The sequence below is a fragment of the Pollachius pollachius genome, assembly GCF_949987615.1.
Source record: "Pollachius pollachius genome assembly, chromosome: 7".
Classification (NCBI taxonomy): domain Eukaryota; kingdom Metazoa; phylum Chordata; class Actinopteri; order Gadiformes; family Gadidae; genus Pollachius; species Pollachius pollachius.
The window spans coordinates 1,870,860-1,886,965 of NC_136940.1; the positions used below are offsets into that span (position 1 = coordinate 1,870,860).

The following is a 16,106-nucleotide window of genomic DNA, read 5'->3' on the forward strand; positions in this document are numbered from 1 at the left end:
CTAATGTTGGTGAAGGTGTTGTAATGTATCTACGGTGATGTGTCCCCAGGCTGCAGGAGCTGGAGGAACTGTACCGTAAAGAGCGGGAGGAGGCCAACAACCTTCTGGAGCAGCAGAGGCTGGTGGGTAGATCAGCCAATCAGAGGCCTGGACACGCGAACGTGGAACTGGTCCCCGGCGTATCGTGCCGCTGTTCGGGCTGGCCTTGCTCTGAGGGTAACTTGGTGTGTGCTTGGTGCAGGACTACGAGAGCAAGCTGGAGGCGCTTCAGAAGCAGGTGGACCGCTGCCACCCCGACGCCACCGAGGAAGAGGAGGAGCCAGAGGAAGAAGGTAGCGCTGCACTCAAACTGTTGTTTGAGTTGAGTTCGTCTTTGAGGGAACACCTTGGGCCAGATGAGGCTCCCTGTATGGTGGAGCGAAGGCTCTGTCAGAGCCGAGGTAGTGCTTTGAGGTCAATATAGCGATACATGTTATACTGGTTTGTTTGTGTGTTGTGTATTGTTAATAAATAAGCTGTAGCTCTTTAAGTTAGGGTTAAGGTCACTCAGAAGCTCTTGTCGGCCTGGCACGGTCGACATTCTGCCATTTTGGAACATTTCTTGAGCCAACACCTACCAAGCTCTTGGCCAATCAGGCAGCACTTTGAGTCAGACGACTCAAATACATGTTAGTACGGATGCTTTTATCCAAATCCCCTCACTTAGAACAATCAGAATCGGAGTGGCCTTAAGACATTAGTAAGTGCTGCATGACGATATAGAAATCATGAAGGGATGTCTAGCACATTAAAGGTACACCTCAGGATTACAAGGTGCGCTCGGATTCCGAAGTGACGGCGAGATGTTTCCGAACGCCCGTCGTTCGCTTTGGCATTGACGTTGTGTTTCCACGGTAACCCCCAGTCCAGTGGACGGAGAAGGAGACGGAGCTGGCCGTGTGGGGTTTCCGCAGGTGGCGGTCCTACCAGTTCACCTCCCTGAGGGACCTGCTGTGGGGCAACGCCATCTTCCTGAAGGAGGCCAACGCCATCAGCGTGGAGCTCAAGAAGAAGGTCAGGAAACATCCACCCCTCGTCTCCGACCCCCGGGGCCTTGGTGCTGCCTCTCCGTATCGACCTCTTCTTCTTCAAATGCTTCTAACAATGTTAGATATCTGATTGGACCTTGTGCTGTGGTTGTAAATAGTGCTGATGTATGACATTTGATTCGGCTACTGTTATTAGTACACTTTAATCCAAAGTGACTTACAGTAAAATCAGACACAGTCCCTTAAGGAGCAATTAGGGGCTGGGGCTTCATCCCTTAAGGCATTGAGAGTAGAACGCAGAACTTTTCAGCTGGGAGTCCAGCAGCCTCGCCTCTCCTCCGTGCTGCTCCCTGACCACGGATCCAGAGAGACGTAGCCCGTGTCCCGGTGTATTTCCCCTCTCTATCACGGGCCGTTTCGGGCTATTCTACTAGCCTAGCTATTCATCTAGCCTAGCTATTCTACTAGCCTAGCTATTCTTCTAGCCTAGCTATTCATCTAGCCTAGCTATTCATCTAGCCTAGCTATTCTACGAGCCTAGCTATTCATCTAGCCTAGCTATTCATCTAGCCTAGCTATTCTTCTAGCCTAGCTATTCTACTAGCCTAGCTATTCTTCTAGCCTAGCTATTCTACTAGCCTAGCTATTCTACTAGACTAGCTATTCTACTAGCCTAGCTATTCTACTAAACTAGCTATTCATCTAGCCTAGCTATTCTACTAGCCTAGCTATTCTTCTAGCCTAGCTATTCTACTAGCCTAGCTATTCTTCTAGCCTAGCTATTCTACTAGCCTAGCTATTCATCTAGCCTAGCTATTCTTCTAGCCTAGCTATTCTACTAGCCTAGCTATTCTTCTAGCCTAGCTATTCTACTAGCCTAGCTATTCATCTAGCCTAGCTATTCTACTAGCCTAGCTATTCTACTAGCCTAGCTATTCTTCTAGCCTAGCTATTCTTCTAGCCTAGCTATTCTACTAGCCTAGCTATTCATCTAGCCTAGCTATTCTACTAGCCTAGCTATTCATCTAGCCTAGCTATTCATCTAGCCTAGCTATTCTTCTAGCCTAGCTATTCTACTAGCCTAGCTATTCTTCTAGCCTAGCTATTCTACTAGCCTAGCTATTCTACTAGACTAGCTATTCTACTAGCCTAGCTATTCTACTAAACTAGCTATTCATCTAGCCTAGCTATTCTACTAGCCTAGCTATTCTTCTAGCCTAGCTATTCTACTAGCCTAGCTATTCTTCTAGCCTAGCTATTCTACTAGCCTAGCTATTCATCTAGCCTAGCTATTCTTCTAGCCTAGCTATTCTACTAGCCTAGCTATTCTTCTAGCCTAGCTATTCTACTAGCCTAGCTATTCTACTAGCCTAGCTATTCTACTAGCCTAGCTATTCATCTAGTCTAGGTAATGCACTGCCCTCAGAACTGTTTCCGTCCCCCCCAGGTCCAGTTCCAGTTTGTGCTGCTGACGGACACGCTGTACTCCCCGCTGCCCCAAGACCTGCTGCCCCCCGAGACTGAGAAGGACCGCGGGGCGAGGCACTTCCCCCGCACCATCGTGGCCGTCGAGGTGCAGGACCAGAAGAACGGGGCTACCCACTACTGGACCCTGGAGAAGCTCAGGTACCGCAGCAGGGGACGGGTCTGGGTCCTCAAGTATGGAGAGGGTAGGATGGGTCTGTAGGTGGAGTTGGCGTGTTGCGGTGACTGGACTGGATGCCTGGACTCTCCTCATGGTGAACCGGCCAGCACCACATCACCAATTTAATATGATGTGAATTTATTTACCTGTATGTCAATTATGGCACCCATGGCACTCCTGACCATCCCTGGAGGAAGGGATCCCCTACTATGCGTTTCTTCTCAAGGTTTCTTCCTTGCTAATTTCAAGGGAGTTTTTTCTTGCCCTTGTGGGGGCTTGGGTAAAGGGGGGTGTCATAAATATTTGGCCTGTTAAGCCCTTTGAGACTGTAATGGTGATTAAGGGTTATACAAATAAAATTGAATTGAATTGAATTGAACTGAGTTTGGAAGGGGTTTGGGTGGGGTTTGGAAGGGGTTTGGGCGGAGGTTTGGGATTCCCAATTCAGGTTTTTGTGTGGTCTTTGAAAACCCAATCGATTGTCATCGGAAGTGTTCTACTTGTAATTTAAAACCATTGGAGAACCAAACCATCCTAAGTGATACTTCTTAGTGACAAGATCCTAACATTACTTGAAACCAAAACTGATATGTATATCACCAGAGGTGTTCTTCATGCCCCTCCCAACAGACAGAGGCTGGACCTGATGAGGGAGATGTACGACCGGGCTGCCGAAGTGCCCAGCAGCAACGCAGTCGAGGACAGTGAGAGCGTGATGACCGGCGGAGACCCGTTCTACGACCGCTTCCCCTGGTTCCGTCTGGTCGGCAGGTAACGGACCAACCACTAACACCCCAACCACTAACCCCCACGATGGACCACTTTAATGACCAACCACTAACCCCCGTGATGGATGACTTTAATAACCAACCACTAACCCCCACGATGGACCACTTTAATGACCAACCACTAACCCCCGTGATGGATGACTTTAATAACCAACCACTAACCCCCACGATGGACCACTTTAATGACCAACCACTAACCCCTGTGATGGATGACTTTAATAACCAACCACTAACCCCCACGATGGACCACTTTAATGACCGACCACTAACCCCCGTGATGGATGACTTTAATGACCAACCACTGGCCGACATTAACCAACTCAGAACAACACTGAGTAAAAGATCCTCACAAAGCAAGTTACCAACATGTTGGTGAAGTTTAACAATGAAATCAGTTCACTGTTACTGTTAACCATAACTACAATGGTGATGAGTGATATTTATATGGAGGGCTTCCTGTATTCAGCTTGTCTCTCCCAACTGTCATCCTCTGCTGTTGATCGCCATTTCCACGTCTAAGATCCTGAAACAGATCTGAGATCTGGAAGGTGAGGTTTATCTGGGGGGCCTTGATCTGGCCTGGTCCTGGTCTGGTTGGATCCGGTCTGATCCGGTCTGATCCGGTCTCGGAGTGTGTGTGTGTGTGTGTGTGTGTGTGTGTGTGTGTGTGGTCTGGTTGGATCCGGTCTGATCCGGTCTGATCCGGTCTCGGAGTGTGTGTGTGTGTGTGTGTGTGTGTGTGTGTGTGCTTCTACTCTGACCAACGTACTAACCTAGATCCCGCCCGCCCTGTCTCCGGTTGCCCCAGCAACCTCATTTTCAACGCGTGTATGAGTGAGCGCATGAGCGACCCCACCCCCTCCCCGACCCCGTCGGTGTCGGAGGTGACGGAGCCGGCCGACGGCCGCGGGGGGGAGGACCTGGAGGACTTAGAGGACCTGGAGGATGATGAGATCTTCCTGGACCACCCGTGCTTGGAGCTCGGGGGACAGGATGATGAGGAGGAGGAGGAGGTGGAGAAGGAGGAGGAGGAGGATGAGGAGGATGAGGAGGAGGAGGAGGAGGAGGAGGAGGAGGAGGGGGCGTTCTGCAGAGGCTCCAGCGAAGGCCAGGACCCCTTTTACGACCGCTCTCCGATATTCAGTGTAGTGGGAAGGTTGGTGAGGTTCCAGAGGCCTGCTGGGAAGGAAACTAGCTCTTTCACGCTGAGGGACTCAGGGTCTGCTCCCATGCTGAGAGGGAGGAGCCAATCCTAGCCCTGCCCCCCACCCCCACCCCCTTCTATCATTATGAACATGACACTTCCGTGGATGGACCGCTCCAGGTCCAGAATGTAAAAGTCCGGTTCCATGTTTCTGCTCTGTCCCTGCACTGAGCCAGCAAGCGCCAGCAACCATGCAATCAGATCTAGCCAATCGGATGGGTTGGGGCGAACTGGCCAATCGGATGGGTTGGAGTCAACCCCCCAATCCGGTTGGCTCAAACCGCCGTGGAGGACTTTTACCTTCTAAACCAGGAAGTTTCACCACTTCCATTTTGCCAAAATGGCAAACATGTTTTGTTTACGTGTTGTCGACAATCCATTGAAAAGCGTCTCTAGATGATAACGTTTTTTTGTCTCAGCACCGACTAAAGTTAACCACAGCTAACTTTAGAGCCGCTCACGTTGCTTCCTGCCTCCCCCCCCCCCCCCCCTCCCCGACATCATCGCCATACCTCCACCCAGCTGGCATCACCGCTCCACCTGTTTGAACTTCACATGGAGACGGGTGGAGGTCGCCACTCAATGAACACAGACACCAACATGTAACCTGTAAGCAGAACACTACAGTCTCAGTTTGACTCCACTCCACTGCCTCAGGGTGTAACACATCCATGGTGGGCAGTAAATACCCGGGAGGATTCCTACTTTCTGAACATGGAAGAACCTTCTCTGCCCAGGGTTAGACTGTAGGTCATGAGCACCATTCAGTCTTAGGCATGACTTTTAAGACCTGGTCAAATTTAGAGATGTTTAGTCCAAAATACGAAGTCTGAACAACCTTGTTCGAACCCAAAACGGATATCCATTTAGTTGGATTGTGCAATGTCCCCATGTTGCTACTTGAACTAGTACATTATCTAGTTCTTTAACTAGTTCTTAAACAAGTTCTCGCCCTTTAAATCCTGGTGCTTTAGCAGCATTCTCCCCCTCTGTTTTGGCCCTCCAAGTGACCTGAACGCTGCCTCAAAACGTTCCTGCTTACTCATCCATTCCTTTAATCTCCTTTAGTGCATCACTGCTTATGCCGCTCGTGAGACACATTCTGATGATACTCATATCGATCCCTGAGCGGGAACCTGGAGCGGACACTGGTAGACATTTCTGGGCTTTTAGGCTTGCCATAGTCTGTTCTGCACCTTTGACCCCTTAACCCTTAACCCCTGCTGATCAGAGCATTAGCTGCCACTTAAAGCTTCCCTGCTGCTGAGAACTGTCCCGCAGAGATCCAAGCAACGTTGGCTCCCCACCGCTGCTTGTGCTGCCGTAGCTCCCCGTTGCGTGTGAACGTCTAGAAGGTAGCAAACCTCTGGCCCACAAAGGCCCTGACATGTCTGAGGCACTCATCTTCCTACCAACCCACCACAGCGGTAACCGTCCTGTCGGGCTGTGGGGGGGAAGAGTAGACGGTGTGTAGGAGATGCAGAGACAATCAAACCTAGAGGATCTCAAGATGAAAGAGCTGGTTTCTACTGCAGCAGTCTCTTTTAGGCATGCCAGAGCACCTTTTTGTTTCGGGGTCAGTTTTCACTCGAACTTTACGTCGATGCCATTTTCTTTTTTTCCGTTGCACCAGTGAGCTCCATTCCGTCCTGACCTCATCCTCCCTGTTACTTTGCCGTAGCGCGCCGTGTGTCAGCCGTTGCCAGTGTTGTTCCAGCTGAGTCGTGGTTCGTCTCATGGTTTCTGTTTGGTATTCTTTGAGTTCCTTTGAGTCTGGAAGCTGAGAAACGTTTCTTACGTTTTTTTACTAATTATTTTTAGTAATCACCCTTTTTGTCCTGAGCATGCCTTCTGTACGCCTCACCAATCTTGTCATCTACCCCCTTCTTTAACTCTCCCGCACCCTTAAATGTCTACCCGCTTCCCTCGATCCTATTGGCTCTCGGTTAACAAGGTATCTTAGCATTCTGCAGGTTCGACCAATCGAGAATTGAGGCACATTCCAAAAAAAAACAATTTAAATCTAGAGAATAAGAATGAGTAGTATGCTCCGTTATTATGACATATAAGTCAAGTTACACTCCTTTTGCAAAGGGTTAATCCAAACATAAGAAGTACAACAGGGAAAAGAATGCTCCATATCTTCGTTTTGAGCACATGGAATCACCAGGTACACCCGTCAGATAAACAGATTCAAATGCCACTATTTCTTCTCAATCGTACCGAGAACCGCGACCGTGCATTCGGCTTATCGGAAACACAGATAGCTCCTCCTGTGCCAAGTCCGATCTATCTGTCCGGTCCGGTCAGAGTACAGATCCAGATCCTAGTCTCAAAGGGCTTCCCAGGCCTCCACCCCTAAAGGAATTACACGTCCCTAGCCCTCCACAGGAAAACCTAGACCCCTAGATGTGCATGTCAGCCAATGAGGGCCCCAGGATGCCGCCCTCGGGCCTGGGGACACGTCAGGACAGGGCGGGCGTGGCCGTAGCGAGAGCCGTCCAGCTTCTATTTGGTTGCTTTGCGGCTGTTTATGTTTGTCCTGTTTGGTGGTGTTTTATTTTCGACCATGTACCGCAACCCAGACTAATCCGTGACTTTACCCTTGATTCGTTTTCTCATTTTATGTCTCTTGTCTCTCCGCCTCTCTCTCTCTCTCTCTCTCTCCCTCCCTCTTCTCCCCCCATCCCTCCCCTGGTCTCCCCTGCTCCCCCCCAGGTCCTTCGTCTACCTGAGTAACCTTCTGTACCCGGTGCCTCTGGTGCACCGCGTGGCCGTGGTGAACGAGAAGGGCGAGGTGAAGGGCTTCCTGCGCGTGGCGGTCCAGGCCATATCAGGTGAGCTCCCTAAATACTTTTTAGGCACCTCCAAGATTTCGCTTTTTTCTGATGAAATTTCGGCAGATGATCTGAACAATGAATGACTTCTATTTATTAATTTCTGCAGTCAGAACTCTGATGACCCATCTCCGACCAATAGGTCGTAACACATGAAGAGTTCATTCACCAAACCGCATTGAACATCATAAAGTTATTGTACAAAGAACTTCTTTGTGCCCACTTGACTTATTTTGAAGTAAGCTAACCGCTTTCGACGACACTGTTGAGTCTGTCGCCCCCTAGAGGGGAACGAGCATAATGGACTCACCAAAAGCAGGGGATTCCTTTGGTTTAGTCCCTTCATGGTCTGTCTTTGGTTCACTCTTTCTCCCTGAAACCATCTGTGGGTATTAAGTTTAGTCTTGTGGTTCTTCAGGCGACGAGGAGGCTCCAGACTACGGCTCAGGAGTCCGCCAGTCAGGAACCGCCAAGATCACCTTCGATGACCACCAGTTTGAGAAGGTACCGGAAAACACATCATTAATCATCACAGAAGACTTCATGGGCTTCACGTAGATGGGGGGATAGATAGTACTACCCCTATCCATCCATCGGGCCCCAGCCTTAACCCTGGTGCTGTAGGAGGTGGACTGTAGTGAGTGTACAGGGTTGTATTCTAACCCACATTGTGAACTCTGTCCCGCTCCAGTTCCAGTCCGAATCCGGTCCGGGTGTTCCGCTGGTTCCACTGGGGGGCGTGTCCAGGGCAGGGGGCGTGTCCCAAGAGGAGCTACGCTTCGTGGAGGGGGAGGGGCAGAGTGCAGAGACAGCGCCCTCTGCTGACGAGGTCAACAACAACACAGGTAAGACTCTTCGCTCTCTCCACCTGCTCCTTCATGACCTGTATCTCAGTCCAACCTAAGTCCCTTCCGATAACAGCTAGACCTGCATAACGCGTAATGCAATACAGTATATCGACAGTTTTACCTTACTTTTTTTAATATCTATCTGTGTAGTTGTTTATAAGTGCAACTAGCACAGCCTTTAGCATGATTATGAGCTAGTATTGACTGAATAATTATACTAATACTATTTGACAACATTTCTTTATCTAATATGTAATGTCTTCCCCCACCCCCCCCCCCCCCCCCAGCTGGGTCTGATGAGGCGGACGCTCCAGCTAAGCCCCCCCTGGATGCCCCTCTGGGGGGCGCCCTAGAGCACCTGAAGATCGGCAGCCTGTTCACCTTTAGGGTCACTGTGCTGCAGGCCTACAGCATCTCGGCCGAGTACGCAGACATCTTCTGCCAGTTCAAGTGAGTCGCCCCCCCCCACGCCCTGTGGCCACGCCCACTTGTGATGTCACAGATCACATGTCATAGTGACAGGTTTAGGGATGGCTTGTTATGGATAATTATAATCGCCCAAATTAATTTATTTCTTATTTCATCTGATTAAATCCGTTATATATTTGAAATGAATTAATTGGTCGATTCTTATTTTTAGACAGACTTAGGATAGTCTTCTGGTTGATCTGATTCCAGATGTGAACTTACGAGTCTCTCTGGCTGAGAAACGTCCGCTAATCTGAACCGTATCGCTCTGTTCCACCAGCTTCATCCATCGCCATGACGAGGCGTTTTCCACGGAGCCTCTGAAGAACACCGGCCGTGGCCCCCCGCTGGGGTTCTACCACGTACAGAACGTAAGAACTGGAGAAACTCTTCATGAATTGTTCTCAGTGTCAGCTGTGATACAGGGAAGGAAAGGGCTTTGAAACATCTTTATACCCATATGTATTAGCTAGAGGAGTTACCTGTAACACTGGACTAAAACATTAAATCATCAGAGACTTAGGAAATATGCTAAGTTGCCATGACTTGACTTCTCTGACAACAATGCTTCAGCCAGTATGATAAACTCAGATACTGAACGTTTGTTTTTGATTAACAATGGACGCAACCCAACAATAATAAGAAGTATAATCACTTTAAACTAACAAGCCATTCAGAAATCCCCAGAGATACAGATTCATCTTACGCATATTGTCGGTAATGTCGCCTGGCGGGGCTCTCTCTGGTCGATGTGTCAGCGTAACACAGCTCATCCCATCTTGTTCCCGTCAGATCGCGGTGGAGGTGACCAAGTCGTTCGTGGAGTACATCCGGACCCAGCCCATCGTGTTCGAGGTGTTCGGTCACTACCAGAAGCAGCCCTTCCCCCCACTCTGCAAGGACGTCATCAGGTAGAGCGACAGGCCACCCCCGGCCCCATGGCCCTACGGGGACATCGAGCTGATCTTCCCACCACTCCGGATACATTGAAAACATTGATTACATTGATCTTTCTTTCTCCATTTTGGCCGTCCAAACAAACTTAAATATTACTAAAAGGGATTTTAAAACTAGCTAGAGTTAGTCTGGGGATGCTCAGGAGTCATGAGCTGTACAGAGCAAGGCTGTTTCAGAGTGAGTGGATATTGATATCTATACGGTCATAGTTGTGTGAGGGTGTTGAGGAGTGTGTGTGTAACTGGTCCTCTCTCATGTGTATGAGTGTATAAGAGTGTAGTTGTGTGTGTAACCCTGGTCCTTTTCCTCTCTCCCTCTCTCTCAGCCCGCTGCGTCCGTGCAGGAGACACTTCCCCAGAGTCATGCCCCTCTCCAAACCTGGTAGGTACTGCACCTACTTTGTGTGTGTGTGTGTGTGTGTATGAGTGTAGTTGTGTTGGTAGGTGTGTGTGTACAATTGAATGATATGGCATTCGCATTGGTGCTGCATTCTGCTTGTGTATGCACTGTGTGTATTACATGTGTGTTTGTACTGCGTTCTGCGTGTGAGTGTGTGTGTTGTATGTACTGTGCGTGTGTGTGTACTGCGTGTGAGTGTATTTACTACGTTCTGCTTGTGTATGTCTGCATTGCATGTGTTTGTGTCAGTGTGAGTGGTTGTACTATGTATATGGTTCTGCGTGTATATATGTGCTGGGTGTGTGCGTCTGTATTGTGTACTGTGTGTATCACGTGTGTATGTATGTACTGCATGTACCTGTCCTGCGGTCTTGAGTCGTCCTGTGGTGTGGCGCAGCGGACTCAGAGGCGTCCCCGGAGCGGGAGAAAGCTCTGGAGCTGATCCGCTACCTGGTGCCCGACGCCCTCAACGGCCTGCTGGTTGACTCGCTGTCAGGCCACGCCCTCTCCGCCGCCGGCCTGGCCGCCTCCTTCCTATTGGAGGCCGAGGAGCAGGCCCAGCTGGAGGCCCCGCCCACCTCCATCTGTTCAGTGATCAGGGCTCAGACGCCTGGTTGGTGGACGACCACGGGCCAGAACCACTGGAACCCTCTCCTCTTGTATCAGCTATCTGTTAAAGACCCCTTCAAAACCTCTTCTCATATTTCTCCTTCGTCTATGTTTAGAATATATTTGATATTTGCATTTGCAGGTACTTTTATCCAAAGCGATTTACAATAAGTAATAAGTAAGCCATTTTTCGGAAGAAAGAGAAACAAAATATTACATATAGATAGCTATATATTTATTTATTTTTCGTATGATCTATGACCAGCTGTGTTAAGGTCATCACAGTGTAACTGTGTATATATTTTTTAATTGTATATATTATTATTTCATCAACAATATTTACCATCCTTATATTTTTATTTGATGTATATTATTTGCATAGTTTTATGCATATTTTAATATATTATTTTATATTTACGTTTTTTATGTTTTATATCATATTTAAATTTTATATCATATTTTATATCCTCTATGAAGATATTTGATATAAGAAGAGTCTGGGTTCTGGTGATTCTGAACCTGACGTCGTGTGTGTCTGGTGTCTGTCCCTTCTGCGTGGTCGTTTCCCTGCTCCTCCTCCGTCTCCACCTGGATCACATGCTCTCCTCTGTATTCATGGAGGCGTTCTGTGAAAGTGCTCCCCCTACAGGACAGAGTGCTCCCTCTCTCTCAGTCCCTGCGTCCCCCTCACTTCAACTCTTCTTCTCCTCGTAGGGTTAGCGCTGTCCGCGGCGCTGCCATGCTAGCCCAGGGCTAGTGTAGCTGTCCTCGCTAGCACCGCTGGCCCCCGTTCTCTGGTGGTTGACCTTTCCTTCCTCAAGAGGCTCCTTGATGCATTGGGGCAGTTTGGATCCAGGCTGTGTGAAGGGCAGATTAATTTAGACATAGGACAACCATACAAAACCATAGCGCTAATGACTAACTGTGGGGACAGCGTCCCCCTGTGGTGAAGCACTGTCATTACAACTGCTGTCGCTGATTGGCTGAAATTCTAGTGTTCCCTAAAACACAGCCTTACCCAAACTTCCAGCCTGCATCTAGAGGTACACAATGTCTCACTATGGTCTAATGCCCATTTTCTCTCTCTCTCTCTCTCTCTCTCTCTCTCTCTCTCTCTCCAGTCCCTGCCACCAAACTGACAGCCATGACGCGCCCCAGCGCGGGGCCCTGCCACTGTAAATACGACCTGATGGTTCTGTTTGAGATCTGTGAGCTGGAGGCTAACGGAGAGTGAGTGTCCACTGTCAGGGGTTAGCTTAGCACTTAGCAAGAAGACCGGATAACAGCGCTTAGCTTAGCAATGTCGTTCTTTAAAATCATCAATTGTGTGTGTGTGCTCAGCTACATCCCAGCGGCGGTGGACCACAGGGGGGGCATGCCATGTCACGGCACCTACCTGCTGCACCAGGTAAGACCTCATCCTCTGACCTCTGACATCATTTCTGTCTTTCTATCAGTCTTTCTGTCTCTCTCCCTATCTCTCTCAGTCTCTCTCCCTATCTCTCTCTGTCTCTCTCCCTATCTCTCTCTGTCTCTCTCCCTATCTCTCTCTCTCTCTGCCTCTCCGTCTCTCTTTCTCTCTCTCTCTCTCTCTCTCTCCCTATCTCTTTCTGTCTCTCTTCCTATTTCTCTCTCTCTCTCTCTTTCTCCCACAATTCAATGCACTTAAAAAGGCTTTATTGGCAGGAGAAACATTTACATTACAAGCTAAATAAGATCTCCCCCCCCCTCTCTCCCTCTCTCTCCCCCCCCCCCAGGGTCTCCAGAGGAGGGTCACAGTCACCATCGTCCACGAGTCCGGGGGCGACATCGAGTGGAAGGACGTCCGGGAACTGGTCGTGGGTGCGTTGGGTCAGGTGGTGCTGAACACTGGGAGGGGTGGGGTTCTGGTCGTGGGTGCGTTGGGTCAGGTGGTGCTGAACACTGGGAGGGGTGGGGTTCTGGTCGTGGGTGCGTTGGGCTGGGTGCTGATGGAGTCCTAACCCTCGGGACTGGCTCCTCCACCCCCGCTCCTAACGGAGGTTGTGTGTTCCAGGTCGCCTGCGTAACACCCCCGAGGCGGACGAGACCATCATCGACCCCAACATCCTGTCGCTCAACATCCTGTCGGCCGGCTACGTCAGGCCCACGCAGGACGACAGGTGGGTTAGCCGCTAGCCGCTAGCGCACTGCTAACTAGCTCTGGTTAGCTGGGACTAATTAAATCCTCACCCGTGTCTTTACTCGTCACTTGTAACCACACACACGCAACCCACTCTGTGTGTTCACGGCTAGCTAGCCAGATGTTCAGAACAACTTAATGCTGAGAAACTATTCCTCTTTTTAGCGTACTGCCGTGTCTGACCTGTAGGTGGCAGCAAACTCACACATTCTGGCCGGGTCTGGAAATATTCCCTTTAAATCGCATTCGGCTTGCCTTTGAATTCCGGTGGTAAACTGGAATTCAACAAGAATTAAAAATAGATCAATAAAGAGAGCAATATGAAAACGGTTCCGTTTCAGCACTCTGGTTTTATATCAATGTGCTGATCTCCGAGGGTTATATCAACAGGACAGATGTGTGTTCGAACTACCCAGCATGAGGACCTCCTCTGGGGCACAACAAGGACTGCAACAGGCGGCCTATACCAGCTTTTTCTGTTTGAGTTTCTCTACCCACAATGCACTAAAAGCACCCAACAAGCGAAAGGTTGCATGGCTTGGATCTCACACACCTTGTTATACCAGCGTCATCGGCCTGCCACTGGGCCAATAGAAGTAGCTTCTGGGTTGTGGGTGTGTAGCTGTAAAGCTGTGTAGGTGTGTGTGTGTGTGGGTGAATGGATGTGTGGGTGTGTTATTGTGTAGGTGTGCAGGGCGTATTATTCTTTGCTGGCTGCACCACCCTCCCTATGTTATGCTGTCATGCCTCCATCATTGCACCGTCACCTTGCATCGTGGCACCTGAGACCCCTCACCTCCTCCACCCTTCAGACGGAGCGCAGCCTGAGCGACAGCAGCGCACGCTAGACGCCTGCATGCCCTTAACGATGCCCTTAACGATGCCCTTAACGAGCACTCTGTTGAAAATTAGCGTCATTATAATTGTCAGGGTTTGTTTAAAGTCAAGCGCATCACAAAGTAGCAGCCTGTCTTGTTTTGAACCAACCATTCTAACGATTTCTGGTTTAACTCACTTAAATAACTAACCATAGAAGAGGAGTCAGAGTTAACACTTGTATCTAGAGACATGGTTTTATTTGGTTAACTCAATAAATGTATTGATTGATATATTAATGAATGCATAATCTAACCCCATTAGATCACCATAACATAGTCTAATCCCACTAGAACACCATGTACCCTAGCATAATCCTACTAGAACCATAACATAATCCCACACCTTAACCTAGCCTGGTCCCCAATATGCAGTACCGCACATTGAACATCCATTTCAATGCTTCTATATTATAAACTGAATATTGTATATATAGGTGACATATATAGAAAAGTCTGTAAGGCTGGCACGATATTACACACACACACACACACACACACACACACACACACACACACACACACACACACACACACACCACAACTGACCAGAAGGGGGGAGGCGGGGACCAGGGGCAGGAGGTGGGGACAAGATGGCGGCCTCCTTCGCCGCTCCGTTGCCTGACGACAGCAGGACCTCCCCTGCCGCTGCTCTCCACTAACTCGATGTTGTTTTATGTTTTACAGACAGTTTCTTGATTCGGACATGCCTAGGTATTTGATACGCCGTCTTCTTCAATATAGAACATATTTCATCATCAACATCATCATCATCCTCATTGTCTCTGTTTTCTTTTGAGATATTTTTCTTGTCATTCCAAGTTCTCCTGTTCCTTCCTCCTCCTCCTCCTCCTCCTCCTCTTCCTCCTCCGCTGACTGATTATTATATTGATAATCTTTCCGCCATTTGTCCCTTGCTTGCCTGACCCTCCCTCCTCCCTCTCTCCCTCCCTTCCTCCCTCACTCCCTCCCAGTGCATTGTGGGAAATGCAGTCCCAAGCTGTGCATGTGCCCCCCTCTCCCTAGTGTTGTGTTTACGGTGGGTGTTTGAGCTGAGCTGGCGCTGAGCAGGATGGTTCGACAGGAAGTGCTGATGATCCACAGGAAGTGCATGGCTGGCTTGGATTCCCTCTCTGGCTCCTCTGGTCGAGCAAGGCATTAGCATTGCCAGGGTCAGGGGTTCGATTTCCTGTCTGGCTCAACTGGTAGAACAAAGCATTAACACAGAGTGAACCTTTATATTCCCAATGATAGGTCTGTACTTAAATGTATAAAAAACAACTTTTTGAGATTTGAAACAGCATTTCCGTGTAGAGGCCACTAGAGGGCAGTACCGATTCAGACCAAACTTTTTTTGAGCAGAGCCATTTCCCAGAAATGTCTTTCCCGAAAAGGAAAAACACAGCAACGTGTTCGTACTTTAATGTTTGCAATAATCAGAAAAATACAGTCTGTTTTGCTTTGATCTTTGGCAAGATTGATTGGTCCAAATCTGCACATCGGTGTTCTTCACACAATTGACTATATATGATATCTGAAGCTGGCAAACGTTATTTTGTACACACTTTGACGCAGAGCTCATCATTATTGATGAGCCTTCTGGGAGGTGGGTACCACAGCTCGACATGCCCTCCCTGTGCATCAATGGATCCTGTTGTCTCTAAGTGTTTATGAGAAAGAAGTCTACGACTTATTCTGCTGTTCTTCGACAAGAACGTTTTTAAGACCTCTCGTGGACCCCTGAGAATCTTGACCCTGCAGAACACTCAGACCTGCTCCAGGTGGTCCCGGCCTGAAGCCAACACGGCAGGTGGACTAAACATGACCTCATTGGTCGCCCGCGGCGTGACTCCGCCCCCATGCGGCGAAGTGTACCTCGGAGCGGAGCCATGCGACCCGGGCTCTGTGAAGTCGGCAGCGCGAGCGAAGGCGAGGTTGACACAAGTGGCGCCAGCACAATGACTTAAACCTGGCCTTGGCGCTTTTTAAAAGCCGTGTAAAAAGACCTTTCAAGTGCTTCAAGACGTCTCTCCAGCGGCGGCCGTCATGCACTGCACTCACACATGTGCCTCTATGACTCGGTGCGTGTGATCATCTCCGTATGGGCAGCGTGTTCCTCTCCCTTAATAATTAGGCTATTGACATAATATCTGCCGGTCACTGGCCCTCTTGCAGTAAAGCGGGGGCAGGATAGTCCAGAGGGCCGAAGTTTGACTCCCAGCTGAAAGGTTCCGGGTTCAAACCCCATTGTCCCCCGGTCTACCTGTTAGGAACCCTAGAGCAGAAC

The 16,106-nt window shown here is 49.3% G+C and overlaps 1 protein-coding gene across 1 annotated transcript in view; it reads left to right on the forward strand.

Annotated features, from left to right (window-relative positions):
• kif1aa (kinesin family member 1Aa) overlaps positions 1 to 16,106 on the forward strand; it is a gene marked incomplete at both ends in the record, with an annotated part of 45,813 nt that overhangs the window by 22,318 nt on the left and 7,389 nt on the right. Inside the window, 16 exons of the mRNA XM_079739810.1 lie at positions 50 to 122; positions 242 to 332; positions 905 to 1,053; positions 2,476 to 2,654; positions 3,304 to 3,444; positions 7,384 to 7,502; positions 7,921 to 8,006; positions 8,194 to 8,347; positions 8,638 to 8,800; positions 9,099 to 9,189; positions 9,611 to 9,729; positions 10,101 to 10,156; positions 11,905 to 12,013; positions 12,125 to 12,191; positions 12,541 to 12,625; positions 12,819 to 12,924. Coding sequence (XP_079595936.1) covers positions 50 to 122; positions 242 to 332; positions 905 to 1,053; positions 2,476 to 2,654; positions 3,304 to 3,444; positions 7,384 to 7,502; positions 7,921 to 8,006; positions 8,194 to 8,347; positions 8,638 to 8,800; positions 9,099 to 9,189; positions 9,611 to 9,729; positions 10,101 to 10,156; positions 11,905 to 12,013; positions 12,125 to 12,191; positions 12,541 to 12,625; positions 12,819 to 12,924 — 1,788 coding nt within the window. The remainder of the gene's footprint in view (positions 1 to 49; positions 123 to 241; positions 333 to 904; positions 1,054 to 2,475; positions 2,655 to 3,303; positions 3,445 to 7,383; positions 7,503 to 7,920; positions 8,007 to 8,193; positions 8,348 to 8,637; positions 8,801 to 9,098; positions 9,190 to 9,610; positions 9,730 to 10,100; positions 10,157 to 11,904; positions 12,014 to 12,124; positions 12,192 to 12,540; positions 12,626 to 12,818; positions 12,925 to 16,106) is intronic.